Here is a 23,583-nt window from a genome sequence, read left to right as displayed (position 1 = left end):
CGGGCAGGTGCCACTACCGAGAAGGCCCTCTGCCTGGTTCCCTGTAACCTCACTTCTCTCAGGGAGGGAACCGCCAGAAGGCCCTCGGAGCTGGACCTCAGTCCTCTTTTAAAACCGTGGAAATTGGTGGCCATCACCACCTATGGAAGCAAGTTTTAACTCTGCAAAGAAGGACTTTAGCATCCGCCGACCCTAAGTTAGCCTAGCCTGAACGAGAATAAAATTGCGCACAACCTTCTTTTTTCATTTTGTTTTGCATACCCCCACTTTCTCAGAGAAGGGATTAGCTGTTGGTTGCAGGGGTTGTGGCTAACTATGCGGCACTTCAGTGCCAAAGATCAAGTACATTTTAAATTGAGACTTCTGTGCATATTCAGAAGCCTGCACTTAAAGGGCTTCCCTTTGTAATATGTTCTCATTATTCTTCCCCCCCACCACCCTCTTTTGTTCTAGGATCTTGTGTCCTTCTCTCTCAAGGACGGTAAGTGAGATTTGAGGGCCCTCTTTCTCCTCTGAGTTGTTATCAAAAATATAAAACTGTTAAACGGAAATGATTTCATGGAAATGTGGTGTGATTTCATGTGGTTTATTGCGTTTCTATCCCACCTTTTCCTCCAAGGAGCTCAGACTGGAATACAGTGGTACCTCGGGTTAAGTGCTTAATTCATTCCGGAGTTCCGTTCTTAACCTGAAACGGCTCTTAACCTGAAGCACCACTTTAGCTAATGGGGCCTCCTGCTGCTGCTGCGCCGCCAGAGCACAATTTCTGTTCTCATCCTGAAGCAAAGTTCTTAACCTGGGGTACTATTTCTGGGTTATAGAATCATAGCATCATAGAATCATAGAGTTGGAAGAGACCACAAGGGCCATCGAGTCCAACCCCCTGCGAAGCAGGAAACACCATCAGAGCACTCCTGACATGTGGTTGTCAAGCCTCTGCTTAAAGACCTCCAAAGAAGGAGACTCCACCACACTCCTTGGCAGCAAATTCCACTGTCGAACAGCTCTTACTGTCAGGAAGTTCTTCCTAATGTTTAGGTGGAATCTTCTTTCTTGTAGTTTGGATCCATTGCTCCGTGTCCGCTTCTCTGGAGCAGCAGAAAACAACCTTTCTCCCTCCTCTATGTGACATCCTTTTATATATTTGAACATGGCTATCATATCACCCCTTAACCTCCTCTTCTCCAGGCTAAACATGCCCAGCTCCCTTAGCCATTCCTCATAAGGCATCGTTTCCAGGCCTTTGACCATTTTGGTTGCCCTCCTCTGGACACGTTCCAGTTTGTCAGTGTCCTTCTTGAACTGTGGTGCCCAGAACTGGACACAGTACTCCAGGTGAGGTCTGACCAGAGCAGAATACAGTGGCACTATTACTTCCCTTAGAGGAGTCTGTAACCTGAAGCGTATGTGTCAGAGCTGGCTCCTGGTCCCAGCTCACAAAGGACCAACGCTAGCCGGTAGTAAAGTATCAAAGTCTTTATTGAAGAATAGTTTCCATTTCCAAGCCTCAGCGTCCCAGCTCTACGTCTGGAATCTAGACCGGCGAAGCTCCGTCTGAGTCTCCGCCCCCTGTACACCAGTTTAAGACTCTAATCTTACTCCACCTCTTCCTTCTCTCTCTCTTCCTCTGGGTCCTACTACCCCCCGGGGTCTCCTCCCTCCTGGACTCTTCCGACGCAGACGTTGACCCCTCTGACTCCTCCCCCTCTCTTCGGCGGGCTTTAGGACCTGGCTCCCTACCCGGGCTGCCCACCGTGCCGCCCTCCTGTACATTTGAACTTGGCGCGCGCGCGCGCGCTTAACTTTCCTGATGACCGTTTCCTCGCTCCCTGACGAGGGTGTGGTCACTCCTGCCTCACGTTCTCCCGCTGCCCGCGCGCCACCTGATCCCGATGCCTGGGACTCCTCCCCCCTACTGCACTCTGGGGGGGACGCTGGTCCGGATTTCCAGCTGCTACTCTCTGAGTCCCCTCTGGCCCCTTCTTCCCGAGGTGTCCCCCTGGGCACTCCCCTTGCCCTGACTATGGGGGCCCCTTTCTGTGAATCCTCCGAGTCACTGGAGAGACTCAGAGACCTCGGATTGCTGTCATCGCTGACATTTCCTTCGGACTCCTCCCCCTCGCTCTCCATTTCCTCCCTCTCCTGTGACTCTGCTCCTGAACCCCTGACAGTATGTAACCTGAAGCGTATGTAACCCGAGGTACCCCTGTACGTGGTTCCCCCCCTCCTCATTCAATCCTCACAACAACCCTGTGAGGTAGGTTAAGCTGAAAGGCAGTGACAGGCCCAAGGTTACCCAGTGAGTTTCATAGCCAGGTGGGAGGAATTTGAACCCTGGTCTCTCCCAGGCCCTAGTCCGACACTCTAAACCAGGCATAGGCAAACTCGGCCCTACAGATGTTTTGGGACTACAATTCCCATCATCCCTGACCACTGGTTCTGTTAGCTAGTGATGATGGGAGTTGTAGTCCCAAAACTTCTGGAGGGCCGAGTTTGCTTATGCGTGCTCTAAACCAATAGGTCCCACAGTGGGGATTAAGTAGAGGGCAATAAGGATTACCCCGCCAGACAATAAAAGGCAAGGGAGCTGCAAGGGGGCACAGGAGGTGTAAATGACTGTCAGACCTTGGGTATTTGGCATCAATTTAATCAGTTTTGCTGAATTAATCTATTATTATTAGCATTAATATGCCGCCCAATTGGCTGGGTTACCCCAGCCATTCTGGGTGGCTTCCAGCAAATTAAAACACAATAAGACATCGAACATTAAAAACCTCCCTATACAGGGCTGCCTTCAGATGTCTTCTAAAAGTCAGGCGGTTGTTTATTTTCTTGACATCTGATGGGAGGGCGTTCCACAGGGTGGGCCTGGCTACTGAGTAGGCCCTCTGCCTTAAATAGTTTCAACTGGATTTGAATCAATGTGCAATGAATTGTTATTGTTTTGAACTTCTTCCTTAGTGGCTTGGGATTTGGTATTCTGGTAATAGTTCATTGGGGAAATTTTATTATGCTGTCCTGTTGAACAGAGAGTGATGGGAATTATATATATATATATATATATATATATATATATATATATATATAATATTTATTAAATGTTTTATAGTTATAAAAAAGAAAAAAACAATACATACATTAAACAGACAATACATCAACAATACAATACAACAATACAACAAAAAACAAACAAAAACACACATCCAAATTTCATATCTGTATCTTTCATTTGCTTATTTCCTCGACTTCCTCACACCTCCATTTTTAGTATTCTAGTTCAAATTATCTGGTTCAACAAATCCTTTCCCTCCTCTTCAATATTTATTCTATAATTTATCCTAACACAATTTAACTTTAAATTTAAATAGCCCTTCTGCTAAAACCATATATCTTCATTCCAATATACTTCTAACATTCATTAATTTTGCAATATTTCTGTAAATATACTTTAAATTTTTTCCGATCTTCTTCCATCGACTCTTCTCCCTGGTCTCGAATTCTGCCGGTCATCTCCGCCAGAGTGATGGGAATTATAGGGACAGAACTACCCAAACTGTATAGAAACTTATGCATGTATGCTACTACAACGGCCAGAACATATAGGCATATTGAACACATAAAACGTTATATACAATTAATGGAAAAGGGTGTTCAATATAACTTTTATTTAAAAAAAAGACCAGAACCTTTTCTTTTGGAAATTATAGGGACAGAACTACCTAAACTGTATAGAAATTTATTCATGTATGCTACTACATCAGCAAGAATGCTACTTGCCCCACAGTGGGAAGAAGCAGAAGTCCCAGCAAAGGAAGAATGGATACAAAAACTTATGGAATATGCAGAAATGGCAAAACTTACTGAAATAATAAGAAATCAAGATAACAATCTTTTTAAAATAAAAGAATGGAAATGGTTTATTGAATATTTACAAATAAATTGTAAAGAGATAAGAGCTTTGGCAGGTTTATTGTAATAACCTGCAGTTTTATAAGAGTATATCTTTAAAGAAGATGAATAAATGAGCAAATTATGTTAATTTGGGTATGCAGAAGATATTAAAAACAAATCTAAGGAACCGCAGAAAGAGGGAGAAGGAAGTCAAGTTTTGAAATGTTGTAATGATTGTAAAATTAGTGAAAAATCTGAAAAAAATAAATGAAATTTAAGGGGGGGAAAGACACTGACTGGCCGCATTTGGTAGCCTTTGGCTCTTTCCTTGCCTTCCAGGCACCTACGACGCCCGAGCGAGGGTGCTCCTCTCCCACATCACCTGGCTGCTGAGGATTCCCCCTGCAGAACTGGAAGCTTCGGAGGAGCGTCTGCTTGAGTGCCTGAAAGAGGAGGAAGAGGAGGAGGAATCTGAGTAAGGCTGTTTCCCCAGAAATGCTTTCATGTTGTTGTTTAGTCGTTTAGTCGTGTCCGACTCTTCGTGACCGCCTGGACCAGAGCATGCCAGGCACTCCTGTCTTCCACTGCCTCCCGCAGTTTGATCAGACTCATGCTGGTAGCTTCGAGAACACTGTCCAACCATCTCGTCCTCTGTCGTCCCCTTCTCCTTGTGCCCTCCATTTTCCCCAACATCAGGGTCTTTTCCAGGGAGTCTTCTTTTCTCATGAGGTGGCCAAAGTCTTGGAGCCTCAGCTTCAGGATCTGTCCTTCCAGTGAGCACTCAGGGCTGATTTCCTTCAGAATGGAGAGGTTTGATCTTCTTGCAGCCCATGGGACTCTCAAGAGTCTCCTCCAGCACCAGAATTCATAGGCATCAATTCTTTGGCGATCAGCCTTCTTTATGGTCCAGCTCTCACTTCCATACATCGCTACTGGGAAAACCATGGCTTTAACTATACGGACCTTTGTTGGCAAGGTGATTTCTCTGCTTTTTAAGATGCTGTCTAGGTTTGCCATCACTTTTCTCCCAAGAAGCAGGCATCTTTTAATTTCTTGACTGCTGTCACCATCTGCAGTGATCATGGAGCCCAAGAAAGTAAAATCTCTCACTGCCTCCATTTTTTCCCCTTCTGGATGCTTTCATAGAACCATAGAATCGTAGCGCTGGGTTAGAGTCCAACTACCCCCTGCAATGCAGGAATCTCAACTAAAGCATCCATAACATCTCTTCTCCTTATCCAACCTCTCCTTAAAGACCTCCAAAGAAGGAGAGTTCTTTTATAAGAACGTAAGAAGAGCCCTGCAGGGAATCAGGCCAGTGGACTATCTAGTCCAGCATCCTCTTCTCCCCGTGGCCAAGCAAATGCCCCAGTTGGAAAGCCCACAAGTAGGGATCATGCCCCAAGAACCCTCTCCCCTCCTGCGGCTTCCAGCAACTAGTATTCAGAAGCATTGCTGCCTCCAGCTGTGGAGAGGCAGAGTGTGGCCACTGTGGCTAAAAGGTAAAGGGACCCCTGACCATTAGGTCCAGTCGTGGCCGACTCTGGGGTTGTGGTGCTCATCTCGCTTTATTGGCCAAGGGAGCCGGCGTACAGCTTCCGGGTCATGTGGCCAGCATGACTAAGCCGCTTTTGGCGAACCAGAGCTGCGCACGGAAATGCCGTTTACCTTCCCGTCGGAGCAGTACCTATTTATCTACTTGCACTTTGACGTGCTTTCGAACTGCTAGGTTGGCAGGACTGAGCAACAGGAGCTCACCCCGTCATGGGGATTCGAACCGCCGACCTTCTGATCGGCAAGTCCTAGGCTCTGTGGTTTAACCCACAGCGCCACCCGCGTCCTGGCCACTGTGGCTAGTAGCCATTAAAAAACAAACAACCCACAACGTTTATGTCCTCATGCTGGGAAGGTTTTTAAGAACCCCTTTGCCACAGGTGTCCTTGAAACCTTGCGCAATGGCAAGTCTGGTCCCTATGAAAAATCAGCTGCCAGCCAGAGGAGCAGGGTTGTTCCCTTAAACAAATACTTTTAAGCTGCTGTTATTGGTCTTCTGGGAAATTGCCTGTGTACATATTTTAATAGCTGCTGTTTTCACTACACAAGCTGCCAAATCGCTAGGAAGGATTTTCAAGGTAAGCGTTGCCAGTACTGTTCTTTTATCACCATTATGATTTCTGGTTCTGTTTTCAGTCATAAAAAGTAAGCATTATTATTATTATTATTATTATTATTATTATTATTATTATTATTATTATCTTACCCTATCTTTCCCCCCAGATTACACAAGTTAAAGCCACACAGATTAAACTCAGTTTGCTAAAAATACATAATAAAGGTAAAGGGACCCCTGACCATTAGGTCCACTCGTGACCAACTCTGGGGTTGCGGCGCTCATCTCGCTTTATTGGCCGAGGAAGCCGGCATACAGCTTCTAGGTCATGTGGCCAGCATGACTGAGCCACTTCTGGCGAACCAGAGCAGCACACGGAAACGCCGTTTACCTTCCCGCCGGAGCGGTACCTATTTATCTACTTGCACTTTGACGTGCTTTCGAACTGCTAGGTTGGCAGGAGCAGGGACCGAGCAACGGGAGCTCACCCGTTGCGGGGATTCGAACCGCGACCTTCTGATCGGCAAGCCCTAGGCTCTGTGGTTTAACCCACAGTGCCACCCGCATCCCGGGAAAAAACAACAACATAATAGATAATAGTTAAAAAGCAGTCCAGTTCTAATAGAATTGAAACAATGTAAAATAACCAAACCAAGTGTGTTAAAATACAGAGGGCAAAAGCAGCGCAGCACTATGAAAGCCCTTTTCTTAAAAGGTGGGAACCAGTTTTTAAAGGTGCCAAAAAGAGTTCAATGAAGGGGCCTGCCTGATATCAATAGGTAGGGAGTTCTGAAGTATAGGTCCTGTTGAGACTCTCACGCCCATCTCTTCTGCCCCTGCCAGGACGGCAGCAGCTGCGCGGAAAAAGAAAGAGAAAAACAGGAGGTTGAAGAGGTACCTGTTGATCGGCTTGGCAACTGTTGGTGGGGGGACAGTAATAGGTGAGTGACATTGCGCCCCCATCTGTTGTCCGTGCCAGCTAGGGGCAGCTGGCTTCTAACCTTCTTGTGACCCACTTGCTCCTCCAGACCCTGTCTAGCTAACCTGTGGCCCTCCAGATATTGATGGACTCTAGCTCCCACCAGTCCCCTTTTGGCCAGCATGGCTAATGGTTAGGGATGATGGGAACCATCGCTCAGCAGCATGCCTGGGCCAAAGGTTCCCCGTCCCTGCCTTAAAAGAAGGCAGAGTTACGATGGAGTTAGTAAAGGTAAAGGGACCCCTGAGCATTAGGTCCAGTCGTGGCCGACTCTGGGGTTGCGGTTCTCATCTCGCTTTATTGGCCGAGGGAGCCAGCGTACAGCTTCCAGGTCATGTGGCCAGCATGACTAAGCCGCTTCTGGCAAACCAGAGCAGCACGGAAACACCATTTACCTTCCTGCAGGAGTGGTACCTATTTATCTACTTGCACTTTGACGTGCTTTCGAACTGCTAGGTTGGCAGGAGCAGAGACTGAGTAACTGGAGCTCACCCCGTCGCGGGGATTCAAACCACCGACCTTCTGATCAGCGAGTCCTAGGCTCTGTGGTTTAACCCACAGTGCCACCCACGTCCCTTTACGATGGAGTTACTATTTATTAAATATGTATATACCCACAGGTTTCAGGGCGGTTACAACATGAAATCACACCTTTTTTCAATTCATTATGGATCATTTCCCAATACTCTTTCCCCCTTTTACAAGTCCACCACATATGAAAGAACGTTCCCTCAAACTCTTTGCATCTCCAGCACTTATCTGATTCAGTCTTACACATCTTAGCAAGCCCACTCAGAATTAAATACCGTATTTTTCACTCTATAGGACGCACCGGACGATAAGATGCACCTAGTTTGGGGGGCGGGGAGAGGAAACAAGAAGAAAAAAATTCTGAACCCCAGAAGTCAGAACAGCAAGAGGGATCTGGCTTCTGGGATAGCCTCTTTCTGTTCTGGCTTCGGGGACAGCCTTTGAAGCCTCCGCAGGGCAGCGGGGTGCCTTCCCCCCCTCTGCCCTGCGGAGGCTTTGCACAGCCATCCCCAAGCTAGAACAGCGCAGCGCTCCATCTCCCTGTTCTGGCTTTAGGCTTAGCTGTGCAGCCTGCATTCACTCCATAAGACGCACACACATTTCCCCTTACTTTTTAGAAGGGAAAAAGTGTGTCTTATAGAGCGAAAAATATGGTACCGTCTGCAAATCATTTTCAACTGGTTCTCTTTCAAAGAAGAACATGAGGTTAAAATCTATATTGTGTCCTATATCTGTTGCCCAGTGTGTCATTGAGGCTATAAAAAGCTTGTCTTTTGCTTCCCAGTCTAATAACAGAAGTTTGGACAAAAGTTTCTTTTTGTTTTGTAGAAATTCTTTTTTCGAATTGTGAGCTTTGGTCTGCAGCATTAATGACTTCAGCCGTTTAGGAGAGAGGGTGTGCAGCCTGGGAATGAGAGACTCCCAAGGTCCAGAGAATTATAGGATCCTAAATTTTAGAGTTGGAAGAGACCATGAGGATCATCTGGTCCAACCCCTCTGCAGTGTAGGACTCTTTTACCCAACGTGGGGCTCAAACCCTCGACCCTGAGGCTAAAGAATCTCACTCTCTGCCAACCGAGCCTGGGGATCTGCACTTTGCTCCCAGGTCTGAGGTTCCCTTCCCTCGACCCTCTGCCAGGAGTTGAAACGGCATCCCTCTGTTTTCAGGTCTGACAGGGGGCCTGGCTGCTCCCCTGGTGGCAACGGGAGCAACGGCGATCATTGGCAGCGCTGGGGCCGCTGCCCTCGGCTCAGTGGCCGGGATGGCTGTCATGGGGTCGCTCTTTGGAGCTGCAGGAGCTGGACTCACAGGTAAGCCACCTTGGGTGCAAAGCAAACTCTTCTTCTTCTATACAGCTGGGTCTCTAGGGGGAAGCAGGGCGCAGTGTGTCCAATCTATTTAGTAATAATAATTATTTATAATATGGGTTGGGTTTCCCCAGCCACTCTGGGCGGCTTCCAACAAAATATTAAAATATAGTGGTCTGTTAAGCATTAAAAGCTTCCCTAAACAGGGCTGCCTTCAGATGTCTTCTAAAAGTCTGGTAGTTGTTTATCTCTTTGTCATCTGATGGGAGGGTGTTCCACAGGGCAGGCGCCACTACCGAGAAGGCCCTCTTCCTGGTTCCCTGTAGCTTTGCTTCCTAGTTCCTAGGAGATTTGAGCTCATGCCAATAAAAAAAAATATATACTGCCCTTCATCCGAGATCCACAGGGCAGTTTGCAATGTAAAAACACGAAAAGTACATAAAAAGTAGGCCATGCAAAATTGAATTTAGCAAGCCATGCTCCTTGCTTTAAAAAAAATGGGGGGAGGGCAAGGCAGCCCCTGATCCCCACCCCTAGGGGCACTACCTGCCTTACACACTTAAAAATAAATAGAGAAATCCTATGTCCACAGTCGCTGTGCAAATAAAACTTAGAACAGGCAGCACGGAATCTGTGACCCAAGCCCTGTCTTTGGGTCCCCATGAAGTTTTTCCTCGCTGTTATTTATTTCAGATGTGTTTGGCTATTTCCGCAGCTTAGCCTCTTAAATCATTGCTCGCTGTGCTATGTAAAGATGGGAGCGGTTGGTTTGACAGGCAAAGGATCTTATTGGTTGAGCCCAATGTCCATTTATGCAGCTTGGCCTGGAGGCCTGCGGACAAAGGGCAAGCTATAAGAGGGGCTCTTGTTTTTCCCTCCCGTTCAGGTTACAAGATGAAAAAGCGCGTGGGGGCCATTGAAGAGTTTGAGTTTCTGCCCTTAACGGAAGGGAGGCATCTCCACCTCACCATAGCCATCACCGGCTGGCTCACGACTGGCAAATACGGTAAGGAAGAGGCAAACAAAAGGGGAGTGCTGCAGCAAAAATGTTGCAGTGTGCGGTGGGGCCGCCCAGTCCAGCATTCCTGGCCTTCAGCCTGGCATTTCAGCATATTCATTTCCCCTCTGGCTTTCTTGGTTACCACCACCGCTGTAACAAATCAACATTCCGCAGCTTACTGAGCATGCTCAGTCCCTGTCGGGCTGCTTTGGTGTCCCGTGCCCCCGGTTCACACATACACACTTAGCCTTTTCCCTCCTAAAAATATTTGTACTTTTGTGAACACTGGGGATCTCCCCAAACCTTCTGGCGCCTGCCTCCCTCTCAACCACTTGGGCTACATCTGCAACGGCCTGAATCTCAGAAATTGAAGGTGTCCCCAACACCACCGTCAATGTTTGGGGAGATTCCATGGCATCACAGCAGCACGGCCAATAGCAGGGCAGAAGCCTGGCAAGGGGGCAGAATTGTGGGTGAGATTGGCACGGTAGCAATGGCAGGTTTGAAGTTTTCCTGGGTACACAGATGGGATTGATTTCATTTGGAAAAACATGCGGCCCCCGAATCTGTTTGTCTTACATTCTGATCCCTATACACTCCCCCCTGGGATAGATTCTTGTCTTAGCAAATGTTCCTGGCTTTGCTGCTTGTGTGGAATCTTTCCTATTTAAGTCTCGCAAGGACGCTGTTCTCATTAAACCTGTTTGCTCTATAAAACAAAGACATTTTTTTTTTACAGTCTATTTCCATTTGCCTTTCACACCAGTTTATTTTCTGAATAACAAGCGGCGTCCCATGAGCCTTGGGGAGTAGCTCCTGGGTGAAAGGGTGAAGGCGTTAATGTACTCTTTCAGAGGTTTCGAAGTTTAGCGGAGGAGCCCAGCAGTGGCGTAGCGTGGGGGGTGCAGGGGGGGCCAGCCGCACCGGGCGCAACATCTGGGGGGGGGGGCGCGCTCGCACTCGCAGCTCCCTGCCCCTACCTGGCTCACTCACTCTCTCTCACTGCAGTGCTGGCTGTGCGAATCCGATCCGAGCCGCCAGGTCGCCGCCCACTGTGGAGGGGAGGGTGCCAGGCGTGCGGTGCAGTGCGGAGAGAGAGCGAGGGACTATCTGGGGGAGGGACAGTGCAGCGGGGGGGGGGGCGCAAATTACTTGCCTTGCCCCGGGTTAGGGGGCGCAAATTACTTGCCTTGCCCCGGGTGCTGACAACCCACGCTACGCCACTGGAGCCCAGCACCACTTTACAGCTCAATGTTGCTGGCCCTTTGCCTTGTAGGAATCTGCTCCCAGCACTAATATGCACAGCGCAGGCATGATCTTTCAAGACCTGGTTCAATAAAGGTAAAGGGACCCCTGACCGTTAGGTCCAGTCCAGGAATCTCAACTAAAGCATCCATGACATCTCCCATCCTTATCCAACCTCTCCTTAAAGACCTCCAAAGAAGGAGAGTTCTTTTGTAAGAACGTAAGAAGAGCCCTGCAGGCAATCAGGCCAGTGGACTATCTAGTCCAGCGTCCTCTTCTCCCAGTGGCCAAGCAAATGCCCCAGGTGGAAAGCCCACAAGTAGGGATCACGCCCCAAGAACCCTCTCTCCTCCTGCGGCTTCCAGCAACTAGTATTCATAAGCATTGCTGCCTCCAGCTGTGTAGAGGCAGAGTGTGGCCACTGTGGCGTAAAGGTAAAGGGACCCCTGACCATTAGGTCCAGTCGTGGCCGACTCTGGGGTTGCGGCACTCATCTCGCTTCATGTGGCCAGCATGATGAAGCCGCTTCTGGCGAACCAGAGCAGCGCACGGAAATGCCGTTTACCTTTCCGCCGGAGCGGTACCTATTCATCTACTTGCACTTTGATGTGCTTTCGAACTGCTAGGTTGGCAGGAGCAGGGACTGAGCAATGGGAGCTCACCCAGTCGCAGGGATTCAAACCGCCGACCTTCTGATCAGCAAGTCCTAGGCTCTGTGGTTTAACCCACAGCGCCACCTGCGTCCCCCCAAAGCAGATTACAAACAATCAAAACAAGACAGTCCCTACCCTGCAGGTTTGCAATCTAAAAACCACGATACACAAGGGAAAACGGACAGCGAAGGAAGAGGAAAAACCAAAACTCAGGCATCAGTTTCTAAACAGTTGTTCCTATAATGACCTGCTGGCACAGTTCAGGGGTAGGAGGTGCCAAATGGAGCTGTGCTTTTGGCAAAGTTGATGGAATGAGTCTTCTGCTTCCCATCTCTCCCAGTGAGGCCGTCTGATGGGATGGGTACCCTCAGATGACAGTTGAGGGAATGGAGGCCTGAAGGGGCTGGCCTGTCACAGCAGAGCCAAATTAGGGAGCCAATAAAACGAGATGAGCGCCGCAACCCCAGAGTCGGCCACGTCTAGACATAATGGTCAGGGGTCCCCTTTACCTTTACCTTTACCTTTACCTAAGCTGCTCTGGGGGCTTTTGGGACTGAAGAGCAGGGCACTGAAACTCTAAATAAATACATAGATACAATTTTATCCCCGACCATGACAATGCGACGCCTGTTTGCATTAAAAGGTGGCTGAATCTTCCAGTTTTGCTTTTCTCACCTTTCCAGTCTTTGATTTCAGCACATCCCACTCCTGTGTCGGTTTGCATTTATTAAAGAGCACCGAAATCTGCCTGCATTTTGGGGAACAGTCTTCTTTAAGACACACGTTTTGCCTAATATGTTCATTTTTGCAAGCCGGTTTCCCCCCCATAATATAATGCATTATGTATGCCCCCCCCCGCCCGATTCCTATTTCTGTGTGCATGTTTCCCTAATAACACTTCTTTCTGTGTAGACACAATATTTGTTAAAGAGCTGCATTGCAGAATTCAGGAGAGCATGACATTTGAAAGGCAGCTGCGTTTTTCAGCCCGCTTACTGCTTCAGGAAGTGTATCTTATGCATGGATTCTGCACCTCCCTCCTTCCCATCTGTGTCTTATTAATTCTTTGCGTCTGCAACTTTTTCCTCCTACTTTTAGGGAGTTTCACGGCTCCCTGGAGCAGCCTGCTACAGTCCAAAGAACAGTATTGCTTAGCCTGGGAGAGCAAGTACCTGATGGAACTGGGCAATACGCTTGACACTTTGCTGAATGGATTAGTCAACGTCGTGGCTCAGGAAGCCTTGAAATTCACTGTCTTATCAGGCAAGTGGTTGGCGGTCATCCACGCTGGGCGATTATTTTCCCATGATTGTTCTGTGCTCCTCCTTCCGCCTGTTACTTCAATTTGAAGCCCTCTCGCTCAATTAAATGATCTCAAAGTGATAAACAACTACCTGACATTCAGAAGACATCTGAAGGCAGCCCTGTTCAGGGAAGTTTTTAATATGTGACATTTTAGTGTATTTTTCATCTTTGTTGGAAGCCGCCCAGAGTGGCTGGGGAAACCCAGCCAGATGGGCGGGGTACAAATAATAAATTATTATTATTATTATTATTATCAATTATCCCATGACTCTCGGCTAGCCAGATATACTTAACGTTTCTTTTTAAAAAAAGAAAAACAAGTTCCTTATTATTATTATTATTAAAATTTGTATGCTGTCCCATACCTGTATAGAGTGGCTGGGAAACCCAGCCAGCTGGGCAGGGTATAAATAAATTATTATTATTATTATTATTATTATTATTATTATTTCATCTCAAGGCAGATCACAACATAAAATTACAGTATCAAACCCCCCCCACACACAAAATATGTAATAAAATTAAAAACAAAGACAACCCAATAATCCCCAACAAATTTAAAAGAAGAAAGTTGCAGGACTGTATCTGTTTTATTTCCTTCATTTCAAAAGGTTTATATGCTGCTTGGTTGTGATAAAACTCAATGCGGTTTAGAACTAGAATCAGTGCAGATGCTGCCCTCACTAGGCAAAAATCCTATTGAATTTGTATGTAGCTTTCTGATTTCCAGCTGTCCTGTTTCCTCTCCCCTGCCCCACCTCCCAGGCATCGTCACTGCGCTCGCATTACCTGCCTCCCTGCTCACGGTGGCCAGCGTGATTGATAACCCCTGGGGAGTGTGCCTCCACCGCTCGTCTGAGGTCGGCAAACACCTGGCTCGAATCCTGCTCAGCCGGCACCAGGTAGGAAGGTGGCTTGACGGTCACAGCCCAAGTGTAAGTGTGCCTGAGCTGGGAAAAATTTCTGTGGGATCTCTGTAGTAGAGGGGGTCCTGGCTCTGTTGGCAGAGCAGTGAGGTGTAGCAGTTAGAGCATTGAAACTTCCAGTACCTGGGAGACCAGGGTTCAGATCCCCACTCGCCCATGAAGCTCACTGGGTGACTTTTCTAGCCTAACCTACCTCACAGGGTTGTTGTGGAGACTGAATGGAAGAAGGGGAGAGGATCATTTAAGCCACCTTGAGCTCCTTGGAAGGAGAGGTGGAATAGGGACACAATAAATACAGTGGTACCTCGGGTTACAGACACTTCAGGTTACAGATTCTTCAGGTTACAGACTCCGCTAACCCAGAAATAGTACCTCGGGTTAAGAACTTTGCTTCAGGATGAGAACAGAAATCGTGCAGCGGCGGCACGGCAGCAGCGGGAGGCCCCATTAGCTAAAGTAGTACCTCAGGTTAAGAACAGTTTCAGGTTAAGAACGGACCTCCAGAATGAATTTAGTTCTTAACCCAAGGTACCACTGTAAGTAAATTTGCTTATCCATAGGATCACCTTGCCAACAAAGGTCCGTATAGTTAAAGCTATGGTTTTCCCAGTAGTGATGTATGGAAGTGAGAGCTGGACCATAAAGAAGGCTCATCGCTGAAGAATTGATGCTTTTGAATTATGGTGCTGGAGGAGACTCTTGAGAGTCCCATGGACTGCAAGAAGATCAGACCTCTCCATTCTGAAGGAAATCAGCCCTGAGTGCTCACTGGAAGGACAGATCCTGAAGCTAAGGCTCTAATACTTTGGCCACCTCATGTGAAGAGAAGACTCCCTGGAAAAGACCCTGATGTTGGGAAAGATGGAGGGCACAAGGAGAAGGGGACGACAGAGGACGAGATGGTTGGATAGTGTTCTCGAAGCTACCAGCATGAGTTTGGCCAAACTGCGGGAGGCAGTGGAAGACAGGAGTGCCTGGTGTGCTCTGGTCCATGGGGTCATGAAGAGTCGGACACCACTAAAAAACAACAACAGAAATAAGGGCCCAGGTCCAGTCCACAGCAATCTGCCACTTAAAGGATCATGTAGAAAGAATCATGGGGAAAACATTTATCGCGGTGATAGTGTTAGTCCTACGCAGAATAGACCCACTGAAATTAATGGGCATGACTAACTTAGGCCCATCAATTTCAATTTATTTACTGCATTTGTAGCTCATCCTTTTTTTTCTCCAACGAGCTCAAGTTGGCATGCACGGTTCTCCACCAACCCATAAATCATCGCAACAACCTTGTGAGGTAGGTTATTCTGAGAGGGGCAGTGACCATCCTAAGGTGATGGCTGAGTGAGGAATTATGACTCTTAACATCTGTATGGTAGGCTACATTTCAGCCACTACGGAATCGTAGAATTGTCAGGTTGGAAGGCACCCAACAGTCATCTGGTCTAACCCACCACAAATCGTTGCTGCTAATGAATTTCTTCCCAGAGGAGCTCAGGGTGGCAAATACATCACTAAAACAAAAAGACAGTTTAAACACAGTCTCTCTGCCGCGTCGATCATGCCAAAGGCCCCTGCGTGTAGGCAAGCACCACCAAATTTCTAGGACATGATTCAGCTAGGCAAAACCTTTCTTTTTCACTGTCAAGTGGTAATCATCTTTACTGCTTTTTTGAGGCAGGGAGCTTGAGGTTTTAAGCTTGTTTGGGTTCTGTCATTCTGTTCCTTCCCCTTGCAGGGCAAGCGGCCGGTTACCTTGATCGGTTTCAGTCTTGGCGCCAGGGTCATCTACTTCTGCCTCCAGGAAATGGCCAAGGAGGAAGGTGCGTGCTGGAGGGGGTTGGGGACTCAGGCCGTAAGACAGCTGAGACAGTGTTTGTTCTTCATCAGCAGGGTAGTGGTCTGTGGTTGCGGGTGTGTGTCTCAAAGACACCTTGTAGCAGGGTCTCCGCTTCCAGCATCCCAGGGCCGACCAATCAGCATGAAAGGGGAGCTTTTGAGTCACCCTTTGTGCCAACAGGGGCCAATCGGAATGGAAGGAGGCGGCTCCAAAACCGGCCATTTAGGCCAAACTTGGGTCTCCAGCCGTTTTTGCACTACAATTCCCATCTTCCTTGACCACTGGTCCTGCTAGCTAGGGATGATGGGAGCTGTAGCCCCAACAACTGGAGACCCACTTGTGCCCCTGAAGGACCAGGTGCACAGCCTGGGAGTCATTTTAGACTCACAGCTGTCCGTGGAGGCGCAGGTTAATTCTGTGTCCAGGGCGGCTGTCTACCAGCTCCATCTGGTACACAGGATGAGACCCTACCTGCCCGTGGACTGTCTCACCAAAGTGGTGCATGCTCTCGTTATCTGATGCTTGGACTACTGCAATGCGCTCTACGTGGGGCTACCTTTGAAGGTGACCCAGAAACTGCAACTAATCCAGAATGCGGCAGCTAGACTGGTGACTGGGAGTGGCCACCGGGACATTTTTAACATTTAATGCTGTATTGTTTTTAACGCTCGATTGGGGGCCGCCCAGAGTGGCTGGGGAAACTCAGCCAGATGGTCAGGGTATAAATAATAAATTATTATATTATTATTATAATTTTAGAAGAGGGCCTGGCTGCGATTACCACAAAGGTACCCTGCACATCTGAATTGGCCAGGGTCAATTCAGGGACCCGGCGAAAGGTGTATGTAGCTTACAGATGCACTCCTGAAAGAGCCTGGTTTTGCTGCAGGCCTATGCAGGTGGCAAACCCTGTCAAAAGGGAAGGACACCTGTTTGCTTATAGGCAGTCCTGGGCTCAATCCCCAGCATCATCTCCAGTTGGGCTAGGAATGTGCCATTGCTGCCAGTCAGTGCAGGCAGTATTGAGCTGTCCGGACCCAAGAGTACGGTTCAGTATAAGGCAGCTTCTGGTTCTGATATGCAACAAGAGGGAGTTGCAAAAGGCAGCGGACACACCCTAAAGGCCTAGGTAAAGGGACACCTGTCCATTTTGGTCCAGTCGTGGCCGACTCTGGGGTTGCGGTGCTCATCTCGCTTTACTGGCCGAGGGAGCCGGCATACAGCTTCCGGGTCATGTGGCCAGCATGACTAAGCCGCTTCTGGTGAACCAGAGCAGCGCACGGAAACGCCGTTTACCTTCCCGCCGGAGCGGTACCTATTTATCTACTTGCACTTTGGCGTGCTTTCGAACTGCTAGGTTGGCAGGAGCTGGGACCAAGCAACGGGAGCTCACCCCGTCGCGGGGATTCAAACCTCTCACCTTCCGATCGGCAAGTCCTAGGCTCTGTGGTTTAACCCACAGCGCCACCCGCGTCCCTAAAGGCCTATACATCATAAAGAAAGCATCTGCAGGAGTCTTGTCCTGCCCAATGCACTTTATTGGCCAGGTACAGAACAGACCAGGCAACGTTTTACACAAAGCTGGCGCCGTCCTCCTCGAAGCGCCATGGCGTCAGGATTCCTGGGATCGCCTCCAAGCCTCCCACAGAGGCTCTTTCGTCACGACAGCATCCGTTACTAAAAGTCTGCCCGAGCCGTCTCCACATCCTCGCACGCCATCCTGTTTTCTTCCTCCTTTTCCTTAAAAGTCGCTGTTCTCGGCTGCCGTCGCCCACCCCCACGCCCGACAGCTCTCCTATTTAACTTGGAAGACAATCTGCCAACTGCCAACACGAGCCGTGACCTCCTGTATTAATAGCTCAGTGGCAACGAGGAATCGAATGGTCACGATCGCTCGCCAACGTGTGTGTGTGTGTGTGTGTCTCCCCGTCTTCCTTGCCGCAGACGGTTATGCTGGGACGATTTGTACCAATTAATATAACGAGATGCATCCCCACCGAAAAGGGAGGGACCCTATCCAATATTCCCAGGTGCTGCGTTGAAATTGCTGCGTGGTAATACGCAGGTGGCGCTGTGGGTAAAAGCCTCAGCGCCTAGGGCTTGCTGATCGAAAGGTCGGCGGTTCGAATCCCCGCGGCGGGGTGCGCTCCTGTTGTTCGGTCCCAGCGCCTGCCAACCTAGCAGTTCGAAAGCACCCTCAGGTGCAAGTAGATAAATAGGGACCGCATACTAGCGGGAAGGTAAACGGCGTTTCCGTGTGCGGCTCTGGCTCGCCAGAGCAGCGATGTCACGCTGGCCACGTGACCCGGAAGTGTCTGCGGACAGCGCTGGCCCCCGGCCTCTTGAGTGAGATGGGCGCACAACCCTAGAGTCTGGCAAGACTGGCCCGAACAGGCAGGGGTACCTTTACCTTTTTAATACGCAGCGCTCAACACACGCTCCTTGTCTTTGCTTCTTCCTGCCGCCCCGGCCTCATCTCTCAGCCTCAAGGACATATCAGGATCAGGCCAATGTCCCCATTAGTCCATCCTGTTCTCACAGTGGCCGACTAGGTGCCAATGGGGAAATCTGCAAGCAGTGCCCTAGCACAAGAGCTCTCTCCCCTCCTTGCAGCACATTCACTTTGGAACTCCCTGGAAGAGGAAACCAACTTGTTTTCTCTTGCTCTGGAGGGGAGGACTGGAACCAGGTCGGCATCAAGTCACAAGAAAGGAAATTCTGACTAAACATCAGGAAGAACTTTCTGACAGCAAGAGCTGTTTTGACAGTGGAACAGACTCCCACAAGAGGTGGTGGACTCTCCTTCCTTGGAGGTTTATAGGCAGAAGCTGGATGGCCATTTGTCTTGGATGCTTTAGCTGAGATTCCTGCATTTGGAGGGGGTTGGACTAGATGGCCCTTGGTGGTCCCTCCCAACTCTACACTTCTATGATTCTGTGCCTCTTGGCACCAGGAAGGGGACTTGACTGCACTCTTTTCAGCACCTCTTAAGGACATTCTCTAAGGACTCATTGATGGCCACCAAGATAGATGGCTTTAGAAAAGGATTGGATGAATTACCGTATTTTTTGCTCTATAAGACCCACTTTTTCCCTCCTAAAAAGTAAGGGGAAATGTGTGTGCGTCTTATGGAGCGAATGTAGGCTGCGCAGCTATCACAGAAGCCAGAATAGCAAGAGGGATTGCTGCTTTCACTGCACAGCGATCCCTCTTGCTGTTCTGGCTTCTCAGATTCAGAATATATTTTTTCTTGTTTTCCTTCTCCAAAAACTAGATGCGTCTTGTAGTCTGGTGCGTCTTATAGAGCGAAAAATACAGTAATGGAAGAGAGGGCTATCGATGGCAAATAGCCATAATGACTCTGCTCTGCCTTTGTTATAATAATAATAATTATTATTATTTATTATTTATACCTCGCCCATCTGGCTGGGTTTCCCCAGCCACTCTGGGCGGCTTCCAACAAAGACCAAAAATACATGGAAATTTCATACATTAAAAACTTCCCTGAACAGGGCTGCCTTCAGATGTCTTCTGAATGTCAGGTATTTGTTTATCTCTTTGACATCTGATGGGAGGGCGTTCCACAGGGCAGGTGCCACCACCGAGAAGGCCCTCGGCCTGGTTCGCTGTAGCTTTGCTTCTCGCAATGAGGGAACCGCCAGAAGGCCTTCAGCATTGCTTCCAAATGCCACAGGAGGGGAGAGGGCTCGGATCCTGTTGCGGGTGTCCCTTTGGGGCACCTGGTCGGCCGCTGCAAGAACAGGCCGGGCAGTTAGTGTGATCCAACAGGCTCTCCTAACGTTTTTAAGTTCTTAAAAAGCCTTGGGTGCAGACAGGCTAGACCCAAACCACCAAGAACTTTAATAAGGAAAAAGAGCAATTGCATTCAGCCCAACAGCAAACCCAAGAACCAGTGCATTTGCCAAGGCACCACTGCGACGAGTTCCCTGGTTGTGAGCTAGCTGTGGTTTTCCCAAGCTGTCTCCAAAGGCAGCCCCACAAGCACTGTGCCACAGTAGTCTAGCCCAGTGGCACATCTGTGCCCAGCCCTCTTTCCCTTCTGCTCTTTTCGACTGTGCAGGCTTAAGACTGGGTGGCTGTGCAGGGGCCGAAAGATGAGATGGGGAGGAGGCAGGAGGAGGATGTTGCCAGGCAACTCTGGCGACTGTTGATTTCCTGTTGCTCCTTCAGCATCCAGTGTGCTAGGCAGTGGCTGTGTGTTGTGGGTGGGTGGGTGAAGTTCCATGCAGAATGCACCCCATTCAGCCTGGAGCTTTCCTCCCCCCAGCCCCAACCCCACTACCACCCACTGCCCAGTCTTAAACAGGGGGTGGTTTTAAGGTCAGAAGCCCCAAGCTGCAAATAACGATGATCACATTACCTGACTATGATGCTCACTCAGAATCCGTCCTCTCCTCATCTGAACTTCTTCTGCAAAAGAACCCTGCTGCTTCTTCAAATTAAGATGAGTCAAATCAGGGTTATGAATTCCTTTTGGGCAGCAGAAATTGCTCCCCCCTCCCCTGCCGCCGCCGCCAACTCCTTTTTCCTCTGGCGTGCACTTAGAATAAGTCTCATAATCTCCCCAAATTGGATCATTCAGAATGACAAATTGGAAGTGTCTTATCTTTTTTGTTTCCTCTTTACTCTCCTCCTCCCCTTCCGCCCTCCCACAAAAAAAAAAAGACCCTTCTAGGAAAAAATCCAAGAATCAGAACACAGATTGTAAATTGAGTTGCTCCTGAGAGCTGCCTGCAGCCGCTTTGATATTTATTTGCAATCTTTTTTTTATTATTAAAAAAATTGTCTTCCCCGTTGCTTGAGTACTGGTTGTACTCTGGGTGTTGGGGAAAAAAATAAGTAAATCTCAAAGGTTCCATCTATGTAAGTCCTACTGGGAGTAAGCACATTGAAGGAAATGGACCTAACTTAGTCATGTCCATTGGTTTTGATGGGTCTCCTCTGAGTAGGCCTAGCATTGGGTACAAGCATGTATTATAGAATTGTAGAGTTGGAAGGGGGCCCCCAACGGTCATCTAGTCCAACCTCCTGCTATGCATGGAGGGACAGACAATTAAAGTTGCTTAGCCCATTGAATTCAGTGGCCCCTGCTCCCGAGGAGACACTCAGGCGCTCGCACCTGGGAATGTAAGAAGCTGCCTTCTCCTGAATTGCACCACTATTTATTGCAATGCCCGCTATATATAGAACCAAGAGACCGATTTATAAAAACCCCTGCTCACGAATGGAACACACTCGAACAGGGTGGAAAGGGTGAAATGGCTGCTGAGTGATACTGATGGCTTCGTAACTTATAAAGTACAGTGGTGCCCTTCAAGACGAATGCCTCGCAAGACGGAAAACCCGCAAGACGAAAGGGTTTTCCGTTTTCAGAGGCGCTTCGCAAGACGAATTTCCCTATGGGCTTGCTTCGCAAGACGAAAATGACGAAAAATTTTGAGGTTTTTTTTTTGCTCCCCAACCCCTTTTTCTGAAGCGCTAAGCTGCTAATAGCCTTTTAGCAGCTAAACTGCTAATCCCTTAAGCCTTAAAAAGCCGTTAATAGCCCTTAAACTGCCAATAGCGCTAATAGCGCTAATCCGCTAATGGGCTTGCTTCGCAAGACGAAAAAACCGCAAGACGAAAAGACTCGCAGAACGGATTCTTTTCTTCTTGCGAGGCACCACTGTAGCACTATATGCCTTGGCAGCTAAGAAGATCAGGAGAAAAGAACTAGATAAAATAGCGTTCAATTGCAAAAGTGATTCGGACATTTAAGCTGGCACTTTCTACCTGAGAACCCCTTGCTATTATATCGTATGCAACAAATAATTTTTAGGAGATGTGATCGTGGTTTATTGTATCTGCAGTGCCTGATGTTTTTATGGTTATTGTTGTTTTTCTTTGTTCCCGTTGTGAATGATGCCATGGCCTTTGGCTAGTGCAATAAAGTTGATGATGATGATGAATCAGGCCTTTGGCCTATCTAGCTCAGTATTGTCTGCACTGACTGGCAGCGGCTCTCCCTTCTTTCAGGCAGGGGATCTTTCCCAGCCCTACCTGGAGATGCCAGGGATTTGAACCTAGAGCCTCCTGCATGCAAAGCAGGTGCTCTGCCCACTGAGCTGAGGTCTATCTTCGAAAGAGAGGAAAAGAATCTAGTCCTCATGGTTCTGAATGAAGGCCAAACCTCAAATAGAAGCATAGGAAACTGCGTTATATTAAGCCAGGCTGTGGGCCCATCCAGCTCAGTATTGTCAACACGGGTTGGCAGCATCAGCTCCCTGGGGTTTCAGGTAGGGGACGTTCCCAGCCTGGAACTGTAATTTGTTGAGAATTGTTAGGGCACCGCTATTCCCCTCCCAGGGACGCAGGTGGCGCTGTGGGTTAAACCACAGAGCCTAGGACTTGCCAATCAGAAGGTCAGCGGTTCAAATCCCCATGACGGGGTGAGCTCCCGTTGCTCGGTTCCTGCTCCTGCCAACCTAGCAGTTTGAAAGCATGTCGAAGTGCAAGTAGATAAATGGGTATCGCTCCGGCGGGAAGGTAAACGGCATTTCCGTGCGCTGCTCTGGTTCACCAGAAGAGGCTTAGTCATGCTGGCCACATGACCCGGAAGCTGTACGCCGGCTCCCTCGGCCAATAAAGCGAGATGAGCGCCGCAACCCCAGAGTCAGCCATGACTGGACCTAATGGTTAGGGGTCCCTTTACCTTTATTCCCCTCCCAGAGCTACAATTCCCAGAGCGGCTAACTGTCCATGCCTCTTCCGAGGGAACATTGGGAACTGTAGCTCTGGGATGGGAATGTAAAGGGAGGCGGTCTCCTACCAACTCTCAGCACCCATAACCAACTACGGCTCCCAGGATTCTTTGGGAGAAGCCATGGTTGTTGAAAGCAGCACAATAGAGCTTGAAATATAAGGTGTAAATGTGCCCTTCATTGGAGACAACCTTCAGCGTCCATCTTGCTTGTGCGTTTCTTGCATTTATATCCCACCCTCTTCCTCCAAGGAGCTCCAATTGCTGCTCATGGTTCTCCCCCTCCTCATTTGATCCCCCCAATGACCCTGTGAGGTAGGTTAGGATGGGAAGCAGTGACTGGCCCAACATCACCCAGTGAGAGCTTCACAGCCTAGTGGGCGTTCGAACCCTGGTTCGAACCCTGGTTTCTCCCAGGTCCTAGTCCGACACACTAACCAACAGGCCACACTGGCTATCCTTTCTGGATAAGGCTAGGCATGCATTGAATCTGGATCCCTCTACAAGACTGCATCCGTATGCATGGTTACGTGGCAGTGAGTCCCTGTGAATTACCGTATTTTTCACCCTATAGGGCGCACCGGCCCATAGGACGCACCTCGTTTTTTTGGGGGGGGGGGAATGAATAAAAAAATATATATTTCCCCCCCCCCAGCTGCGGGGCTGGGGCGGGGGAAGCCCAAGCTTCCCCCTACCCCAGCCCCCAGAACAGGCTGCTATCCACAAGCCTTGCTCCCGCCGGGCTTGCAGATAGCTTCCTGACTCCCGCCGGGCTTGCAAGGCTTGCGGATAGCTTCCTGAAGCCTGGGGAGCGAGAGGGGTCGGTGCGCACCGACCCCTCTCGCTCTCCAGGCTTCAGCAAAAGCCTTCATTCGCTCCATAGGACGCACACACATTTCCCCTTCATTTTTGGAGGGGAAAAAGTGCGTCCTATAGGGCGGAAAATACGGTAAGTGCATCTTTCTTCTGAGTAAACACACACACACACACTGTTGTGTTTCGTGGCGCCAGATTCCCCAAGCTGCGTTTCGAAAG

General features: G+C 48.9%; 1 protein-coding gene across 2 annotated transcripts in view; it reads left to right on the top strand.

Moving 5' to 3' along the window:
* The window catches only part of TMCO4 (transmembrane and coiled-coil domains 4), a 46,115-nt gene that overhangs the window by 14,166 nt on the left and 8,366 nt on the right, over nt 1-23,583 (top strand). For both annotated transcript variants that reach the window (XR_014514490.1, XM_083453977.1), the window contains exons 4-11: nt 454-481; nt 4,231-4,366; nt 6,845-6,942; nt 8,679-8,822; nt 9,706-9,825; nt 12,816-12,980; nt 13,788-13,924; nt 15,687-15,771. Coding sequence is in view for 1 of the 2 variants with exons in the window: in XM_083453977.1 (XP_083310103.1) it covers nt 454-481; nt 4,231-4,366; nt 6,845-6,942; nt 8,679-8,822; nt 9,706-9,825; nt 12,816-12,980; nt 13,788-13,924; nt 15,687-15,771 (913 nt within the window). In the remaining variant the exon portion in view is untranslated. The remainder of the gene's footprint in view (nt 1-453; nt 482-4,230; nt 4,367-6,844; nt 6,943-8,678; nt 8,823-9,705; nt 9,826-12,815; nt 12,981-13,787; nt 13,925-15,686; nt 15,772-23,583) is intronic.

Source organism: Podarcis tiliguerta (genome assembly GCF_965153285.1).
Source record: "Podarcis tiliguerta genome assembly, chromosome: 8".
Taxonomy (NCBI): Eukaryota; Metazoa; Chordata; class Lepidosauria; order Squamata; family Lacertidae; genus Podarcis; species Podarcis tiliguerta.
This window is presented reverse-complemented; position numbering and strand designations above follow the sequence as displayed.